Source organism: Euprymna scolopes, chromosome 11 (assembly GCF_053919585.1).
Source record: "Euprymna scolopes isolate OS-2025 chromosome 11, ASM5391958v1, whole genome shotgun sequence".
Classification (NCBI taxonomy): Eukaryota; Metazoa; Mollusca; class Cephalopoda; order Sepiida; family Sepiolidae; genus Euprymna; species Euprymna scolopes.
This window is the reverse complement of record NC_136492.1, coordinates 110,560,379-110,582,701: the sequence shown is the minus strand read 5'-3', so window position 1 is coordinate 110,582,701 and position 22,323 is coordinate 110,560,379. Positions and strand designations below refer to the sequence as shown.

At 33.6% G+C, this 22,323-nt stretch overlaps 1 protein-coding gene across 1 annotated transcript in view; it reads left to right on the top strand.

The window, feature by feature from the left end:
* LOC145288073 (uncharacterized) overlaps positions 1–22,323 on the top strand; it is a 136,985-nt gene extending 114,662 nt beyond the window's left edge. The window contains exons 3-4 of the mRNA XM_080136130.1: positions 14,028–14,125; positions 21,060–22,323. Coding sequence (XP_079992256.1) covers positions 14,028–14,125; positions 21,060–21,264 — 303 coding nt within the window. The 3' untranslated portion in view covers positions 21,265–22,323. The remainder of the gene's footprint in view (positions 1–14,027; positions 14,126–21,059) is intronic.

Sequence of the window (22,323 nt, the reverse complement as noted above, 5' to 3'; positions counted from 1 at the left end):
ATCGAAACCAAAACGTTTAGCTTACGATTTACTTTTTCCTTTAATGTTAATGCCTGAGCTATAAAGACATGTTGGCTGCTATGGCAAAAAAGTAAAGCATGAATCAATAGCTACTACGTTACGCATGCATATTCGTAATGCCGTTGTTCAACCTTCACCTGCCAAATTATTTTTAATTTTCACACTTTGGCACCGATTTTCTCCCAACTAAAATCCAAATATAAAGTTTCGCATGGGCTCGAATACCCTATATATTAAGCTTCATGTCTGTAGACCAAAAACTGACAGGAATTTGGTAGGCAAAATTTTTTAAACAAATATATATATGTATACATAAATATATATAGAAAGAGGTTTGTGTTTACTATAAACTTTTTATGCAAATAGAAAAAAAGGGTTTTCAATATCAATACCAATACAAAAAAAACGAGAACGTAAATTAATAAAAGCATAGATTAAGATATGAATCGTTTATAATATCGTCCAAAATGTTTCAAATGACAAGTTCAATGAAATTACGTTTCCAGCTTCAGTACCAATAATTAACACACACACATATATATATATATATATATATATATATATATATATATATATATATATATATATAAATTTATAAATTACTAACTAGCTCTACCTACGTATTGAGCACTTTTGAAATAAATACTTAAAGTTTACGCATAAATCTATACTTTCGTATATTAATTTTATGTGAGTAAATGAAGTAGTTATATATATAATTTAAAGGAGGTTAGAACAGTAGTCTAAAGAGCAGAGTGTATTTTGATGTGATAGTAAAATTACTAATTTAATTAAAATACAATAAAAGAACAGTGCTCGTTGTAATTCATTAAATTATCAATCACATTACTATATATATATATATATATATATATATATATATATATATATATATATATATATATATATATGAGTGTAGGAATGTATTTTGACCATCTAAGCACATGATGTGTTTAACGCGAGACCAAATAAAGAATGTATAGTGGCAGTGAGATCTATATATCCACATGTTTTATCTGGCTGTTTTCTTTTACTTGATTAGTTACTATACCAACGTTTGAGAACGTGTGTTTTCTTTACATGTAAGAAATATGAATTCGTACGCTGCCATCAAAGTCTTTATAAAACGTCACACACGTGACATGTTGAGCCGACATTTCGCAGTAGTAATCACTTCGTTTCATGTACAACACCTACTATTTCGCTTCATTTCTTTTACACACACACACACACACACACACACACACACACACACACACACACACACACACATATATATATATATATATATATATATATATATATATATATATATATATATATATTGCTTTTTTCTGAGTTTTGTTTCGTTTTATTACTTTGTATGTTTTGGGAATAAATGTTAATGCAAGGGGGTAGTTTAAGCTACGTTGAAGGGAGTTTGCATAAAAAAAACGCACTGTTAGCGGAGTTAAGAATAGTTTTGTAGTTCTGCAGATATGATAAAATAAAATAAATAAAATTAAATAAATAAATAAACACTACTTTCCCCAGAACGCATTTTGTAAAGTATACATGAAAAGAGAACTATGTTGGACAAACGACTTTTTCATTTCGACCATTCATCTCTGAGAGAGAGAGAGAGAGAGAGAGAGAGAGAGAGAGAGAGAGAGAGAGAGAGAGAGAGAGAGAACAAGAGATGGGGATAAATAGTTACTTCACTGGCATTACATCGGTCAGAGCTAGCCGCAAGATATTTCAACATTATGCGTATTCTCGTATTGTCCGTTCCAAAACTTTAAATGGATTTGTCTCGAAACATAGCCTGCGTCATTGCAACTATACTAAACTATATTCTGGAACTAATGTCTGAATTCTTGGACTTTGAAAACAAAAAAAATATACGAAATAAGAAATAGGTAACCAAAAGTTATAAAGTTTGAGTCATTAAATATCTTTGCTGTTACTGTGTGGTATAGAAAAAATGTACGCGTGTTAGAAGGACCAAAATACAGAATTAGCAATAAATAAGTTCAGAGTATCTTGGAACGTTCCAAGTAAAGAGAAGTAGGATTTAGTCTTTATAAGAAAGTGGGTAGACATGTTTATTCTGCTGTCATCGTACGAGTTTGCATGTGACAATATGAAAGTGCAGTTCAATAGATTAATAGTGTATGCACACGTGTTAGAAAAACCAAAAATACAGAATTAGCAATAAATAAGTTCAGAGTATCTTGGAACGTTCCAAGTGAAGTATCTTGGTATACTCACTGTAAAAATATATCTGTGAACGTGTATGCAAGTGAGTTCGGTAAGCTATGTGTATGTGCTATCGTTGTGTTTAGAAGTTTATGAATGTTATTTTTTCCCCCACTGCCGCGCACCTTCGATCTATGTGTTGAGGCTGGTTTTAATGACATGTCCCCGTGAATTGAGCCTGGAGGAAACTAGAAAGAACGACAGAATACTGCTGTGCTTAGGTTTTTGAATTATGGACAAACTATTCTAAAATGCGGAGGTGAATTTTGCATTTTTGGTTGTCTGAAAGAATATGTTAATTATGATCATGTCTAGTCGAGATTCAATATCATTTAAACTTTTTTGCTTCTGTAAATGGTGCTGATATTTTCAACTAACTTATACTACAAGTTTTACAGTTGTTAATGCTTAGCTTCGCTAGTGATACACAGTCCGAAAGTACTTTTTAAAATTCTATAGAATATAAATCTAACGTTAATTCCGGGACACGCAATAATCAGTTAAGAATCATTCGTAGAACTAATGCCCATATCAATATTGCTAATTATGGAACCTTAGATAAGTTTGTCCTTTGTCGTTACACTTGGGATAACGTGCAATTACTAACAACAAACCCATAAAATCATAAATTAATTTACCAAAATTATTTCAGGAACAAACTATTGAAAAACATAGAACGTATATATAAAAAAAATAGCACTAGTCTGTGTTATTTACGGAAGAGAGACAAGTAATAAGCCTTATATTGCTGATTTTTTTTTAGATGAGGATTGACAATTCGTATTATTTGGATTATTCAGACTACTGTTCTCATCTTAAGTGTTGTTTTCATAACGTTTTGGTCAGTGTACCCTCCGAACTTCTTCGTATTAAGCTCTAGAATCTTTTTGTCGCACTCTGGAATCTGCACGGAATTTTGAACGGAACCCTATATTTAATCTACGGGGGAAGCAGACTCTCGTGCCATCATGACATGGATTGCATAAAGGGTTATATTCGAAATTCTGAGCAGATTCCCGAGTTCGACAGAAAGCTCAGTTCGACAAGATACAGCGGAAGAAGGTCGGAGGGTACATCGACCGAAACGGTATGAAAATTATGCTCAAGGTGGGAACAGTCGTCCGAATAATCCAAATAATACGAGGTAATAAGTCACCGACGATGCTTTTAAATTTTAAAACTATTAGTTGATAATCAAGATGATAAGTCGGCATCAATTGGTCTTGATGTGAGAGGCAGAACTGTTAGAATCTCCAAACAGCAGTCGCATCCAAAATGCTTTCTTCATGATGATCGCATCGTCGCCTGCTTCTCTGCAAGTTCCACGTCTGTATTCTCCCCATAACCACCCGTTGCTCGCCTGACCCGAATGCTATTCTTAGAATTCAGGTGGTTGGCTGAAATATTAAAAAAAATATACATAGGTTCCGCTTGTGAGGAATATATATAGAATGAGAGGTGGCCGTATCTATCCGGAATTTCCAGAAGGGAGGGGGTAACGCTAGTGATGACTGGTCGTTGAAACAATCCCTGCAAAAACTGGCCGCCACTGGCGGAAAGTGAGTGGAGGAGGAGAGGGCATGCTGATATTCTGACATAAGCAATAACCGCATCTACAAATGATTAAGAAGAAAAAACGTATTCGTAAGAATAACGTCATGGTTTACTTATTCAGATTGTTTCAACCATCCGATATTTATAATTACGGATGGCCCGAATAGTATATAATGTTTCTCCAGCTCACCTGCACACTAGCCCAATCTGATAGTACAAGAATAAACCCATATATCAATTTTGTTTCAATTGCGCATTCGTATTTTTTTATCATCCAGATTGTTACAATAATATTCGTATTAGCATGTATTTAAGACATTCAGACGTTGATATATACGGATGTCATTTCTCCTCCATGAAATAATGAGTGTTCTCCATCTCTCTTAAACACTAGCCCAATCTAATAATGCAGAGTTGTTTTAACATTATGCTGTAAACAGCCCCCCCCCCCCATCTTTTCTAATTACGACTTTTCGAGTTTGATCATTTCCAGTGTTAGCGGAAGATCTGATGACTGTTTATTAACAAAAATGAAGAGAATAAAAAAATGAAAGAATTTAAAAACATTTTCACCGAGCATGGGAATCACCACTTATCAAGGCCCGTAAGCCACTCGGGGATAAGGGTTATTTTGTGTACAATAATCAATGGGATAATATCGTAGTAATAGTTGGTATTGGAGATTTGATAAAGTGTACTACTTGATGGGGGGCGATTACTCAGGAATTTGTTTATGTTGGACTTAAAGACGTCAAAGTTGTAGTCAGGTGGGAAACAGGCAAACGGAAGAGAATTCCACAGGCGCGCACTTCTCAGAAAAAAAAAGCTATGTTCATGGAATCTACGTTTTGATTTAGGCACAGATAAGTGTGGGCGGAAATTACTGACAGTGGTTTTAGCTAGACGGGTGTTTATCATGAAGGATTGGCGAGGGGGGAAAGAATTTCTTTTTCTAAATTTCGTTTTGATGTAAAAGTAATGTAGTTTAATGTAACGGATACAGTCAAACTGAAGAAACTTAAGCCTTAAGAGAAATGGTGGAACCAGCTATGCAGTTACACATTTATTGGTTTGATACACTAGGTGTATCAGAATTTTTGTATGAATTTTTTATACCCCCTAACACGAAACTGCGAATAAAATATAAAAAACTCGTAATTTCTGTTTTAAAAGTGGGTTGTTTATTTTCTTTATGGATTATACTTCCAAAATAAACTATTAAAGTTGTTTTTAAAGTAATAGAAATTTTTTTTTTTAAACAGTAATGAATTTTACGAACTCAATATTTTTCAATTTTTAAACTTTAAAAATCTATCAAAATTTTTCTATTGATTCTATTTTTACGATATTTTCAGGGTCAATGTGAAATTTTATGCTCTTTCCAATAAACCGAATATAATATTTTAGACAAACGTTTTTTTTTTTAATTCATGCCCCCCCCATTTTCAAGTGTCTATTAAAAAGTAAATAATTAATTTACTCACCAAAGTTTTATATATCACAAATTGAAGAGAAAGGTCAATAAATAATATATTCAAATTTAAAACAAAAAAAGGTAGTGTTTTTTAGAAATTTACCTGTAAAGTTCGAAGTTTAAAACCTTTTTTTTTTTAACCACGTTGTTTGTTTTTTCTTTTCTTTTTTTAATGAAACCTTGGTCCTTGCTCCTTTAATTGAAAAAAGAATCAGGGCTTGAATTACATTTTTCGAGTAGTTATAAGCTTGGAAAGACAGGGGGTCGAATAATTCACGCCACTCATTTTCAAATGTCTATTAAAAAGTAAATAATTAATTTACTCATCAAAGTGTTATATATCACAAATTGAAGAGAAAAGGTCAATAAATAATATATTCAAATTTAAAACAAAAAGTAGTGTTTTTTTTAGAAATTTACCTGTAAAGTCCGAAGTTTAAACCCTTTTTTTTAAACACGTTGTTTGTTTTTGTTTGTTTGTTTTTTTGTTTTTTTAATGAAACCTTGGTCCTTGCTCCTTTAATTGAAAAAAAAAAATTAGGGCTTGAATTACATTTTTCGAGGAGTTATAAGCTTGGAAAGATGGGGTGGAATTATTCACTATTTTTCACGAAATTTCTGACACACCTATTGATACACGTTTGTGTGTGTGTATATATATATATATATATATATATATATATATATATATATATATTGCACTAATGTGTTCTTGCGTCAGGCGGTCAGGTAGCATCTCCGTGATGCTATATTTTGATGCGTTTCCCCTTCGCCAGGCGTGTGTTTCGGAAATAATCGGAAAATTATTAATGTTTAATCGGTAAATAATGACAAAAAACATTGCTGCGACTAGAAATTGAACTCGAGACTCTTGGGAACCAATCAAAACAAAACATATGAATCGAAAAACGAAACTCATTAGTTGTTTTCTTTTATCATTTAGCAACTATTATAGATACTTTGTAACAGAAGAATTGTCTACGAAAGAAAAATACATCCCTTCTATAAATAACAACGATATATTTATTTGAATGACTTACACCGTTGGGTGTAGGTTGCCAAAAGTTAAAAGTGGGTCATAGTGAAAGAAAAAATAAAGAAAGAAAGATCGGCTGCCCAAAGTATTTTCTTACAACGAGCGGTATATATTCAAGTGGAAATAGCCTCGCTCGGCTATCCAAGAGATAGACAGGAGAGAGGATGCCTTTCTTCATCAGTGTCAGCAAACTCTTTGTTTGACCTGCAAATCCTAAATGTAGTCTTTCAATAGTTCGACAGTTGAAATTATTACGCCCTGAAGGTTGATTTTTTATGTGATCCAGTCACCTCCCAAGGGCTGATCTTTGCAAGAATAAAGAAATGTCAAGGTGTATGATTGTTGTATCTAGGTGTAGGTCAACCGGTGTATCTGTGATAGATTAGTAATTGATGTGCGAGACGAACGATCATAATAAGCTACTCCCTTTCCTTCTTTATTCGTTCAGTTTACTCTTTCTTCTTTCCTTTTCACTTCTTTCATCGTCGGATTTTTACATCGAGATGTGATTCGAACGAATTCTCAGAGGCAAATGAGTTTATTTGATACCCTTTTTCTTTCTCCGCTTTGGTTGAGATTCGCTCTCTTCATCACTTCAAAGGCAAGCCGAGTTTTCACTGAGATGTGTGAACTGAAATATATTTTTCAACTAATAAAAATTGTTTCAAACTCTCAAATTAACAATCCTGTGTGAAAACCAACAAGCCTTTAAAACAGTGGCTTCGAAAACAAAAAATCAGTTTTTCCGAGACATCTGTGATGGCACGCGCCTGCCTTGACTCTTGACAGCAACAACGCTCGTCCTAGAAAACTGGAAAGCGCCATGTTGAAATTTCTTTGAACCTGTTGCTCTATCTCCAATGAATAGAGCCACCCAGAAGGTAAACTCTCTCTCTCTCTCTCTCTCTCTCTCTCTCTCTCTCTCTCTCTCTCTCTCTCTCTCTCACTCACTCACTCACTCACTCACTCACTCACACACACACATATATATATATATATATATATATATATATATATATATATATATATATATATATATATATATATATATATATATATAAAGTAAATTTTTGGTACAGCAAAATGGAAGGAGAAATTTCAGAGGAAACATAATTTAATTTAAATACCAAAAAACAAAAAACGGGCAGGTGAAATTATTAAAATTTCCTTAAGGCCTTATCGTCTGACCCTCTAAGAGGAAACGTCAGAATGATAAATTAAAAACTAAGAAACGAATGAGGGAAGAAGGGAATTTTGGTTTCAGTTGGAAGAACAGTGAAAAAAAAAATATCACTGTTCAGGTGGTTTTAAATCAATGAATATCTCCAACTGATGTTTCAGAATCTTTTGTCTACACAGGCTGGGTCGAGAGTTGTTAATAACTAACGCCTCAATGATATTGAGATGATAGTTCGACCTCGCACTGTATAAAACAGAAAACCACCCATCGGAATATTGATCAGAACACCTATTTATACTCAACAGGTGATTACCAATGGCGGACTCATGAGCTTGGGAGTGCCCGGATGTTCTCGAAACCTGGTGTAGTCGAATATCCCGAGGGATATGTTGGGATATTCTCATTTCTAATCTTTGGGATGTTTTGCCAACGTAGTCAGCTCCACACTGACAAACGAATTTATAAACAACAGAATTCTTTTGAATGGTTGGCAAAACATCTTTACGAAAAGAAGAGAAAAAGGTTCGAGTTGTGTAAACTACTCTAAGCATAGTAGCTGGAAAACAACGTTGAGTAGCAGAAGAAATCCTTTCAACAATATGAAGGCCTACAGGACCCAACCATGGTAATTTTAAATAAATGGGACAACGTGATGGACCAATATGTTTAACACTATTAAATGTAGTAATTTTACGTTCAATAGTAGATTTTATTATATTAATGGGATATCCATTGCTAAGAAAAATATTTGTGATTTCCCCAAGTTCCGTATCAAGACGGTTTGGTGAACAAATCATAAGTGCACGATGCGTAAGAGCGCTAATGAGGTTTATTTTTCTAGACTGAGGGGCAAAAGAAAACCAATTAAGATAGAGCCCTGTAAATGTAGGTTTTCTATATACGGAGGTCTCAAACGTAGTACCAACTTTAGAAACACGAACGTCGAGGAATGGGAGAGAGCCACAGTCCTCAACCTCCATAGTAAATTGTAACGATGGATGCAGGTTGCAAAGAAGACGAAGAAACTGTTCAGCTTCACTCCGTGAGGGAAAGCATGTAAAAGTATCATCGACGTAGCGTGTGTAGAATGCTGGCTTAGTAATTTTGGAAAATAATTCGTTTTCCAAAAATCCAACGAAAATGTTGGCTAGCGAAGGACCAAGAGGGCTACCCATAGATATCCCGTCAATTTGCCGGTACATAATGTTGTTGAAACTAAAGGAGACTTATTTAGTAGCAAGTTCCATCAGTTCAACGAAAATTCGTTCAGGAAATTGTGGAGATTTTGAGGGGCCACGGTATAGATAGTCAGCACAAATACCAATGGTTTCATCCAAAGGTATATTAGTAAAGAGACTATTAATGTCAAAGGAAGCCAAGAACTCGGTATTTTTAAATAAATATAATTTTTGTATCTGAGATACGAATTGAAAAGAATCAGAGATACAATGGACCGAATAAAAAGAAAGCACAGGTTTAAGAAGATCAACCAGCCATTTCCCAAGTTCGTGTTGTGCAGAACCCAACATAGATAAAATGGGTCGCAAAGGAATGTTGGGTTTATGGACCTTGGGTAAACCGTACATTCTAGGCCTTTGAGAGCCAATGGGTCGGATTCTATCATAAATCTCCTTAGAAATAAATCCGCTTTTATGAAGTTGAAGAAATCTTTTCTGGATTTTTATTTCCATACGAAAAGTATCATCATGGCTTAAATCACCCAAACGGAGAAATTTACTTTTATCGTCCAAGATTTGTAACATTTTGGAGATATAATCCGTTTTGTTAAGTATAACAACATATAATTATTTACTATAATAACTATTAAATGCCTACAGACACTAGTCTTTCATCTTTTCGAGAATCTTCAGTGCAGGGTGTCACGATTAACACCAGTCGATAGATTTGAACCGGGCGACAGAAGCCATCTCTGTTTCATTAGCAAGGACCATATCCATTCGGCTACCGTTAACCGCGAGAAATGTAGTTAAATTTTAAACATTTATTTTATTAAATGTTTTAACGTTAGTCAGAGTGATCCAATACGCACAACTGAACTTTGAAACGAAGTTTCTGGCGCTTTCTGCTCACTTGTTATTCAAGAACTTACGAACTTCTCAACAAACTTTGGTTTTCAATTTCTGTAAAATTGTTGATATAACTACCGTATATTTCGGCGTATAAGGCGACCGACCGTCATATAAGACGAGGTACAAAATTGGAGCAAATTTTCATAAATTTATCATATATCGGTTGTAGAAGACAACTGTTAAATCACGAAACCATGTTTGTTTAGCCTAGGCTAGAGATTGCAACACCCGATATCTTATAAAATATTGGTTTTTAAAAAATGATTTTTTTAACTTTAAAGGTCATCTTATACGCCGAAATATACAGTATATTTTGTTCGTTAATTCGTGTTTTCTTGCTTCAATTCCAAAATTCTCGTTGTTAACACTTGCTAACTGGTGATGGTGATCTATTTACACCAATCATCTTTTTTTTATTATTCGATTTAAATACATGTGTATTAATTGTTAGCGCTGTTCTTAGCATTCTCTAAAGACGTACTATAGCCAAAATACACTAGCTGATGCCAAGAGCGGCATTATAATATATATATATATATATATATATATATATATATATATATATATATATATATATATATATATATAGTAATGTGATTGATAATTTAAAATTCAAATTAGAATTAAAAATTAAAAATCTGTTTCATGAGAAGGAACATCAACAAAGTCAATAATTTGTACGATCGTTTCGGAAACGATGTTTTTATTGTGATAGACATTAAGCCACGGACAATAATTATGACATATAGTTTTTTTTAAACAAAGTCTCCTCATCAGCAAAAGTATTGGGTGGGTTTTTTTAATATGTAAAAGACACCTAGCATTCATTTGGATGTTGATTGTAGCTTATAAATGTACGAATTCTTTTCTTGTATTTTAATTAAATTAGTAATTTTACTATCACATTAAAATACACTCTGCTCTTAAGACTACTGTTCTAACCCCCTTTAAATTATATATACATACGAGGGGCGTGCAATAAGTAATGCCCCTGACCCACTTCCCATAGCAGTAGAGCAACGAAACTTGGCACAGTTATTAGTCTTTCTCTACATATGAACCACCTAGAGTTATGCATTTCTTCCATTGTTTGATGCAGATCTGAAAACCTTTTTTGTAGAACACCCCAGGTTGGTCCTCCAACCACAACGTGACTTCAGAGATCAAGGCTGCATCATCTGGGAAACGCTTTCTTTTCAAAAACAACTTCATGGCTGGGAAGAGGTGAAAGTCAGAGGGTGCAAGGTGAGGAGAGTAGGGAGGATGGGGAAGGATTTCATAACCACACGCCCGTGCTTCTGATCTGGCGACATGCGAGTTGTGGACTGGAGGGTTGTCCTGCAGGAGGAGGGTACCTTTACTGATCTTGCTCCTCCTCTTGATTTTGATAGCTTCCCTTAATTTCCTCAAAAGTGAAGCATAATAGTCTTCTGTAATTGTTGTACCCTTTGCCAGGAAATATGTCATCACTACTCCGTCCTGGTCCCAGAAGACTGTGAGCATGACCTTGCCAGCGGAGGGCTGCACCCTTGCCTTCTTTGGAGGTGGTGAGTCCAAGTGCTTGCACTGCATTGACTGTGCTTTGGTCTCTGGATCATAGTGATGGGCCCAGGTGTCATCCTGTGTAATCAGTCTTTTGAAAAACTTTGACTCATCTTCTTGGCACATCTCCAAATTCATCCTCGAGCACTCGACGCGTTCTCACTTCTGGAATGGTGTGAGCAACCTGGGAATCCATCTGGCAGACACCTTATGCATATGCAAATGGTCATGAATGATATTTTCCACAGACCCTGTACTAATCTTGACATCTTGGGCTATTTGGCGAATAGTAATGCACCGATCTTCCAAAATGGCAGTCTCAACTTGACGGACAGATGCCTCATCCTCATCAATGGCAGAAGGGGGGCGACCAGGTCTGGGAGCTGTTTCCAGAGATGTCCGGCCATGTTTGAATTTATGATACCAGCGTTTTACAAGGTCATATGATGGGGCATTATCAATATAAGTTTCTTTCATTTCATTAAAAGTCTCCTGTGGTGTGTGTTCTTTCAAATACAAAAATCGGATCATTGCTCAACATTCAACAGGCTCCATTTCACACCTGACTTAGTTCAAACACTTGTAAAACAGAAACCACAATTAGTTCAGAGCTGTAATTTTCCACATGATCCGTACAGATAGAAATCATTGCACATGCAAAATGTCAGCTAGATCAGACAACTGGAAGTGGATCAGAGGCATTACTTATTGCACGGCCCTCGTAAGTATATCTTCATTTTCCATGAATTTTTAGATAGATAATATCTGTTCAAAGATTGAGTGTAAATTTCATTTAAATTAAATTGATATTTTTTTAGAAATACGAGAAAAATCAATGTACAAAATACTTTTGCTACCCACTGTATATATATATATATATATATATATATATATATATATATATATATATATATATATATATATAATACAATAATCATAAAAGCTAGCATGTATGAAAAAAAGAGTTAACTAGTAAGGTAATATATCTACCATATAGTGGGATTGATTTACTTTCTAAATTAACAATATATATTTGTCAACTAAGTATCTCTTTATTTTCGTTTTATTTTTAGATAGATATCTGTTCAAAGATTGAGTGTAAATTTCATTCAAATTAAATTGATATTTTTTCAGAACTACGAAAAAAAACAATGTACAAATTACTTTTGGTACCCACTGTATATAGTTTTCGAAAAATATAAAGGAAAAAGTTACGCTACAATGACAAAAGAATAAGAGCACAACGCTTCATACATGATATGCAGGAGAGAAAAGAACGAATGAATAATAAGTTGTGTTTCAAATAATTAGTATTGCGGGATTTATCTGGTGACGAATAACAAGTAGGCCTTCTTGAGTTCCTTTTGTTTGGTCGGTTGGTGGCGCCTCTCTCTGGTTTTGGATGTTTGTTTTCTCACTTTATAAGAGTTTCTAAGTCCATATTACTTTCACGTCTAGGTGTTACTTTCTTGGGCTTGGAAAGATTTCAATTGAATGAAAATAATTTACTTTTAACACCGTGTTAAAAGTTGTTAGTTTTGGGAAGCGAGATAGAAAATCGAACTCCAAAGAAACGGGAGAGAAAAAAGTGTAAGCAATTATAACCATTTGCGTGTGTGTGTGTGTGTGTGTGTGTGTGTGTGTGTGTGTGTGTGTGTGTGTGTGTGTGTGAGAGAGAGAGAGAGAGAGAGAGAGAGAGAGAATCACTTCATAATTCAATCACTACAAATCCAAACAAGAAAAAGGAACAATCTGAAATAAAATGAAACTATGAATGCATCTACGAGATGCTTTCAATAATTTTTCATACTTTTTTGCATAGGCATTTTTATTGATAATACATTCTAGTCCCCTTCAGAGTAATCTCCTCTGGCTACAATACACTTGTTGTACCGTTCCAACAATTTCTGGAACGCCCCATGGAGATTCTCTTGTGTGAGCATGTCAATGACCCTCGCCACAGAATCTTTTATCTCCTCAACTGTCTCATAACAACAGCTTATAAGGTTTTCCTTCAGCTTAGGGAATAACCAAAAGTTACAGGGAGCAAGGTCTGGCATATAGAGAGGATGAGGAACTGTCTTGATGCCCATCTTCGTCAAATAGTCTGTGACAAGGATGGAGCACCATTGGGATAAACTTCATGCAAATCTTCTGCATCTTCAGTCCCTCACGAATAATTGTATGTACAGTTCCCACACTGACATCAAATTGTGCAATTATTGTTTCTATAGATACACGACAGTCCTTATGCATGAAAATCTTTATTTGGCCAATCAACTCTGGCCAATCACAGCTTCCTTACTCCTCTAAAACCTCTCATCATCTATCATAGACTCTCTGCCTTCCTTAAATCTCTTATGCCACTCAAAAACTGATGCTCGATTTACGCAAGATGATCCAAAAATAGTCTGAAGCATTCCAAGCGTTTCTATGACATTTTTTTCTAAGTTTAAAACAGAATTTTATTCCATAATCCTCTTCTGAGGTGTCCTCACGTCCAGATTGCATTTTTTAAATTCACCAGCTGTGATAATTCCAATTCCTGCTGTAGCTATTCATTTGAACCTGAAATCATAAAAATTGGTCAGTCATCTCATAATGTCTTTACAAAAAAAAAAGTCTGGAAACTTATTTAAGGCACCTCATACTATCATGAAAAGTGTGGATTTTCGATTTGAAAATACACACGTCTAATCTTTTTTTGTGTTTTGAAAAAGGGTGCGGCACACTTGAGTGGTGCCAAATATGGTTCCATGCTAAATCCGTCCCTTTCATAAGTTGACAGAACTAATTAACACTTGGTCCAAATATTTTAAATGTAAACGTGTTTACCATATACACCAATAAATAATAAACAAATATGTAGATAATTTTTTTTTTTTTTTTCAGTATTTGTTCAAAAAATGCAAAAAAAATGAACATGGTGTCATCACGTGGAAAGACTTTATCACGAAAGTACGGAAGATTCTGAGACAACGACATTATGGGTAAGTATTGAAATGCCTATTAACACAAAATTAACAACCGTTTGTTTTATGTATTCATTTTTTGTAGACTGTTATATTCATCTTCATCACGTTTCGGTCAACTCGTCATCTTGCCTGATAGGAATACTTAGTCTTTTAACTGTATCCTCAGTAATTACTGCCTTCCATAGTTGTTGTCATCTCACCACGTTTTAGCCAACTAATCCTCTGGCCTGCTTTGGGTAGAATTGAAATCGCTATTTTCAGACAATGCTCACCTGAAACTCTAGAGACTCAACATTTCTATCCACTGCCCCACGATCCCCAAAAGGCGATTAAGGTTGGATTTTATGGTCTTATAAATCTAAGTTTCTGTTCTTATCTGGTATTCCATTGTCGGGTCCGTACTGAATGGTATCATATTTTTTTAATCTTTTTGGCTTCATAATTTTTATATTCATTTTTTTGCAGACTCTTATCTTCATCTTCATAAAAGTTCCCCGCTCCCCCCCCCCCAAAAAAAAAATGAATACACAAATTATCAAAAAAATCATCACAAAATATTTTTTAAAAATATAAAAACCATTTGTTGTTATTGATTCCTTTATGCAATCAATTGAACACAAATTTTTATTTTACCGATAATTGGGGGGGGGGATTGAAAATTCTATTTAGGTACACAACTGTTAATATCGTGTGATACTATCGATGTTGCCCCGCCCTCCCAAATGTCAGGAAGTAAAAAAGAGGGAATAAGTTTATCAACAGAAAAAATGTATAGGAAGTTATTCACCAAGGTACACAATGGCAACTAAAATAGCATTATTAATCAAGGTGTGGTGGTAATTGCAACAATAGAGGTCAATATATTCAGCGTTAGTTTACGGACAGTTTTTAGGAATGTCAATAAGTTTTGCAGCAGTTTATCACAGTTTTGGATTTGCAATGGTTGGGGACAGTTTTGAGTTGATGACTGTTTCCAGTTGGAGACAGTAGAACGAAGGTCGTGATCGGAGCAGATGAGGAAATGAATTGATCAAACGGCTTGTCAAACGACTAAAACATGGACGTTAGCATTCAGATGGTCTATTGGTGTCACACAGAGTGTAACTGATATTTGCAGAATTTGTTGGAATTGTCTTCATGTGAAATTCAGTATCATGATTTCGAAAATTTCGTCCCAAAAGTGCAGAAGTGCACAAAAATCCTTATGATGTACATACCTATCATGGAAGAAAAATCTCATTTTCCAAAAATCCTGTAAATTGATGGGATAGTTCTTTTATATATAGAACATCATTTGTTTGCGATTTTTAGTGATTTTAATAGTAAATTGTATCCATTACAAAGCTGATGTTGATCTCGGTAATTAGAATTGAATTGAATTCTTTATTTAAAACAACATGGCGGATGAAAACAAACTCTCGCTTATTCATAACATTTGATTTTTCTTTAGTTAAGAAAACTGCCTGATAATTTGTGATTTTTGGAATATGGCATTTTCGTTCGGTGATGGGTACACATATTGTTTTTTTAATTAGGTTGAATTCTGGACAAGCACCAGTTTTTCTGTATTTAATGTAAATCTGGTAATTTTCTTTTACAAATAAAGCACAGATTTTTAACTTTTTTGTGAAATGACTCACAAACTCAACCACTTAAGACTATTTAGCCGCAAATCTCAATTACCAGCAAGAAACTTTTTGCGCATTTGATGAAAGTGACGAACGCATGAAGAGAAGTATATTAAAGATGCTGCAATCGTTTTCCTGTGTGTCTACTTCCACCTACCGTGCATACCATTGCAATGTGTCATCATGGCGTTGGACATCTCGACATATCAGTTCACTTTCTTTGCATCTGATGCAATATCGTGCAAGCCAATTATAGCAAAAGAGTTGCATTTTTATTATCTGACAAAGTCGGGGGTTGATAAGCTGCTCGTGGAAAAACATGTTCAAATAACAAAAGCAGAACACAAAAAGGGGTTTTAATTTAGAAGTTTCACAATGTTAAATACGAGTCAGACGTTTTAGTCTACTATTAAATAGACAATAGATTGATATTGTACATATTTTTTCTCCTTTTTTCAGATAGAAATACCAATATATATATATATATATATATATAGATATTTATTTTTCATTAAAGATACCATATTAATAAGAATAGACACACAAGTATTTATAAATTTTCAGAAAGTTTGTCTTTTATTGAAAACCTCTTGCGTACAATTTTTTCAGTCCCTAGTATTAGTATATACAAATATAACCATTCATCAAATTCTAAGTTGCATAACTTGGGCTTCATCAGCACATAGAAAAAAAAACAAAACAATATTTCCAAAGTTTCACAGCCCATGAATAGAGCCTTTCCGGTTAATAGTGAATATTTTTTTTTTATTGACAACATATAAAGTTTCAAGTAGGTTTTAAATTAAACACACTTGCCTTCCAATACAACAATCACTCGAATTCTATCTATTCCTATCTATTGCATGTGGTTTTCTTTTTCTCAACTTCTGGTGATTCAGGCTTAAGTTGTTAGCTTTGCAGCAAGTGTTATTATAATTTAGTTTATTATTTTCTATGGATCAACTTTTCAAGTTATTATTTGATTAATACTTTTCAAACATACCTATTATTATTTCTAGATTTAAAACCAAACATTTTATACCTTCAGTTAATGTCTACAGTTTTTTCAATTAAGCTTACATTCAACGTCACAGTATCAGAGCCAATTTTTGAGAAACAAATATGTTTCTTACTATATTTAATCAATTTGTAGGTTTCTTTTTCACTTTTAAATCTGACAATATGGTCGCACATAAGAATATACCAGCAAGATCGTCTTGCATTGCCTGAAGCACAAATATCAAAATGTGCTTTTAATTCTTTTTTAATATTGATGAAAACAAGATGATTTTTATTATTTCATAGAAAAGGAGTTTTCACTTGAGTATTTACAAGTTTTTCATTGATCAAAGGGGGTTAAGGTTGGTAAAAAGCATATTACTTGTTGAACTTCCTCCAAATTTTTATATGAAAAAAAACACTTTTTTTTTTTTTTTTTTTTTTTTTTTTTTACTCACGTCTGCCCCACACAAGGCATATTACCACTTAGACGTAAGGGGCTACTATTTGTGACCATGCCTAGGAAAGATTAACAAGATATTGGTTTACATTACATTTGAACTTCTGCATATTAGTACGGTCAGGGAAGCAGGTAGCAGGAAGGGAATTCCAAAGTCTCGCTGTTCAAGGGAAGAAACTATTAGAGTAGAAAACTTTCTGGCATTTAGGGACCTAAACCGTGAAGGGGTGTGATTTTGTTGCTAAGCAGGTTTGTCAGGGATATGTACGTCGAGGGGTGCAAGTGCAACAAGTTCATCAAAGCACACTCCATTAAAATATTTGTAAAATAGGTACAGAGATGCAACATTATGGCGATGGGACAGGGGTTGGAGCTTAGTTGCCAAAGTGGGATATATTAGATTGAAGACTCTTTTTTGAACCCGATACAAGAGAGAGAGACTAGTGGTAGATGCACCATCCCAGATGTGGCAACAATACTCCATGCATGAACGAATGGTGGCCTTGTAGAGGTACAGGATAAAGAACAAAAGCAGAAGACAAAAAGCGGTTTGGTTCTTTGATACAACAGGGACGCGTGTAAAAATAATGGTTTCATTTGATTTAGGAGCACACACGAACCATAATAAATCTAAACTTTCATTCAAACTAAAAAATTATTTTTTAATCGCCAACTTTCAAAATTAATTTTTAATTTAGAAGTTTCACAATGTCAGACATTTTAGCCTACTATTAAATAGACAATAGATTCATATTGTGAATATTTTTTCTTTAAAGATACCATATTAACAGGAATAGACACACAAGCATTTATTAATTTTCAGAAAGTTTGTCTTTTATTGAAAATCCCTTGTAAACAATTGTTTCAGATATTAGTGTTAGCATATATGAATATAACCGTTCATCAAATTATAAGTTGCACAACTATAATCAGCGCAAAGAAAAAAAAAATCTTCTTTCCTAGAAGTGCCTGCAAAACACTGTTCCACTGGCCTGCTTCCTGGCCAATTATAATAAGCTTTCCTTTAAGTCCAATATAAACAAGTTCTTGTTGAGCCGTCCGCTTAAATAATCCAAATTATACCTAAATCTACACGATTAACGATTACTAAACTACCACCTTACACTCCTTAACCCTTATCCTTGAGTGGCCTTCAGGCCTTGATAAGTGGTGACTCCCCTGTAAAAAAAAATAGTTGTTTCTTGATTTGCTTTAAGTTGTTTATTTTCTTCTTTTCAACAAATTTTTCAGGGTATTCCCCACATCGTTGTCTAAAATTTCCCTTGTATTAGGAAACTTTGACATGTGCACATTTTAATGTATTACTTTAAAGAATAAATCCTTATTATTATTATTTGGATTAGTCACACTACACTTCTCATCTGTTGTGTTAATTTCATATTTCAGCCAATGTAACCTTCGACCTTCTTAAAGCATACCTTGCTGAAAAGTGAAAATAACACCAAAGATGAGAACAGTAATCTGAATAATCCAAGTAATCTCAATTATTAATCCTCATCTCAAAAATTCACAAATACAAATAAATCCAATTATATTGTATAAGTTCTTTTTTAGTTGTTTTTTTTTTTTTGTTGTTGTTTGTTTGTTTTAGAACAAATAAGAAAGTGATAAATCTTAGGAAAACATTGCTAAAAATAATGAAAAACATTTCGTAAACAAATAAAAAATACATTTCTTTTGTAAACAAAAACATGTTATCCTTTCATTGTGAGATGGGGGGAGGGGTTCAAAACCTTTTCCAAATTATGCGGTACCATATTACTTATTACCCATCAATCCTTTTAAAAAATAATCTTGATCTAACTAAATCACTCAACATCCGAAAAATGTAACATGATCACATCTGGTTGAAGTTTTTCTTATTTATAACTGTGCTAGTGTATGTAAATTACCATTAGCCCCCCCCCCTTTTTTTTTTTTGGATAAACGCTCTTATGCCATCTTGTTTCCATAACAAAATTTGAATTTTTCAGAGATGCCTTTTTGTATTGGCTGCTTGTGTAATTAATGATTATTCAAGTCTTGCCTTCTTTTCATCTAGTAATTCTTATTTGCTGCCACATTCAAAAAATGTGTTCATGTCTGTGTGTGATGGAGGTGTACCTAAAAAAACTTTTGTTTTAATATTTCTATCACACACCTTTTGCTGGGCTTGATATAATGAAATTGATGAAGAGATACAATTTTAAACACTTGGTCATATTAGTGTCTGCCCTGCATGGTGATATTAACACACACACACCATTACATCTGCATATTAATAAAAGGCAAAAGTGGCGCGTGTTTTTATATGTCCAGCAAAGGCTTTTTTCAACGGGGTTCTTGGGGGGGGGGGGGAACGTACTATTCTTTAGAACTTTTTATATACCCCCCAGATCATAATATCCACGATTTGTGAAGGGACGTCGTCTTTACATTTATTTTGATCGACTTTTATAAAATTCACGCTATTCTGTCTTTTCGCGTGTTTGTTGGTCTTTTTCGTATAAAGTAAAACTCACCGATGAAAAGCCGTCAGCGGCCTTTCGTCCCAGGACGTCTTGAAAGCAATTAGCTTTGATCAATGTGGGGAAAACTCTTCCTATCAGAATTGCTATTAATTTGAGAGCTCCTCCTTTTTTGGGGGGAACTTAGTATCTCCAACATCGTGAGGAAACAAATGAAACAGCGGAATACTGCACTGGCTTTCAACCAATGTTCGTTTTTGCACCCTCTAGCAAGTCAACTTTTTGATTAACATCGCTAAATTTGAACATTTTTCACTTCCTATGGCTTCGTAGAGTAGCGATAAGATCTCATGTTTTCTTTCACTTTCTTTTCCGCCTTTGAGTTCATCACGGATTCAAGCCTCCCTCCCTACTAACACTTTTTTTTTTCTTTTACACTTCCAAACACCTGGGCAATGCCAGGTACCTCCACTGGTTTTAGATGAAAAGAAACTGGGATCTTAAGCAGATATCAATCATACCAGTTATTATAGGTGCCATAGGGCTTATGAAGAAGAACCTGAAGCCCTACCGAACTAATATTCCTGGTGAACCAAGTGCAAAAGAGATCCAAACAATTGCACTTAAGGGAACAGCAAGGATACTAAAAAGAGCTCTCGGTTGGTTTCAATAAAAAGGAGGGGAATGTTGGCAGCTGGTTTGACTGTCCCATACCCAGCATTACAATCTTCAAATAAAGAAAATTAAAAAAAAAAAAAAAAAAAAAAAATGAACAGTTGCCTATAAACTCTAAGGTGGAATTTTTTAAGGGTTGTGTCTTGCTAGATTGTTGTTAATTAACAGTAATTAATACAAAGACATTATTCTTTATTATCTTAGGTACATTATTCAGGCAGAGAGAGAAAGAGAGAGAGAAAATATATAATTGGCTATTATCAAGATATATTTTAATAAGTGTTTTTATTCACTTTGAAACAAATTCCTTAGCTTCCATCAAGATTTTTTTTATGCAAATCGTTCCAGACAAAGCATAAAGCCACTTGATGTATATATAAGGAGCTAACAAGAACCTCAAAAAAGTGGCTTTGTGCCATATTATGCATTGTTGTTTCCAAATAAAAAAATGTTATTAATGTTAATAAATGTATTATGAACTGTGAATTCCTATAACTATATATATATATATAACATCATATATATATATATATATATATATATATATATATATATATATATATATATATACAGGGTGGGCCAAAATAAGGGTCCTATATATATATATATATGATTATATTTAAAGATAGGACCCTTATTTTGGCCCACCCTGTATAACCTCATATAACTATATATATATAACATCATACTTTTATGTTTTCTGTTTCTTCTTTTTCCAGAATTGAAGAGGTGAGAAAAGCGTTCCAAAAGTGCGACAAAGATGGTGATGGGTTTATCACACTCGATGACCTGTTGAAGGCCACAAAAGAGATCGAAGGTCATTCACTTGCAGAAGATCAACTGCAAATCTGGTTGGATTACGTTGACAAGAACAAAGATGGAAAAGTGGACTATTCAGAATTCATGCTTATTTTCGGATTCTAAACAAAAGTCATGGGGAGGGATCAAAAAATGATAAAGGGGGGCATGAAACATTCAAACTCTGGCACTAATTGAAAATAACATTTTTTTTTATTGTTAAAAAAAAAAAAAATGTCTGAATTTTGTAGTCATCAAAAAAGTATTTTAAAAAACAATTTTTTTTTGCTTTATAAAAAATAATAAAACACCATATAAAAGAAAAAAATAATGGACGAAGGGAGGATTTATTTAACAAGTGAAGAAAAAAATAAAACCTTTAAAAAGGAATAAGTTACATCTTACAAAAAAAGGGAAATATTGAAAAGTTTTCTATAACTAATGAAAGGAAATACTTTTAAGAAAATAATTGTCAGTAACATCTTAAATAATCTTTAGGGAAAATGCTTTGATGTGAAATGCGTTTCAAATCCACAAAACATTTCAGTAAAAATAATTAACTTCTAAGAATTTCTTTATTAACTTGTAGAAAACCTGCTATTTTCATGAGTGAAAATAATATTTTGCAGAATTTTAACTCAGCCTGCCAATTCCACAGTCCTTATTGATAATCATTTCACCATTGCATCTCCTGGAAGACGTAAGACACTTCATCTAAATAGCGATGATGATGGATTCATTTATTTTTAAAATCATGGCATTTTTCAATTTTGTATTTCATTTATATTTTATGTGTCATCTGAAATGCTCAAAAATGTGTTCAACATCAATGTCTGTTTAGTCATCCATTTGTGAGATGGAAAAGCTCAGTTGATGATCTGATCCTTGCAGGCAGCACAAGCGAAATGGTAGTAGACAGAAGTGATTTATAAAATGTCAATTCCAGCATAAAACAAAAAGATGAAAATAATTTTAAATAATTTTTTTAGCTACTTTTTTTAGAAGAAATCCGTTTTATAACGAAAATTAAAATTTGCAACCAAAAAAAGCATAGGAATCAATAAAAATCGTCCGATTTAGAAAATTGTTCAAAGATTCTTCTATCATGTTAATATTTTTGTCTTCAGAAAATAAAACTCCAATAAAATCACTTGAAAAAAAAAGACAAAATCAATTCATACAACA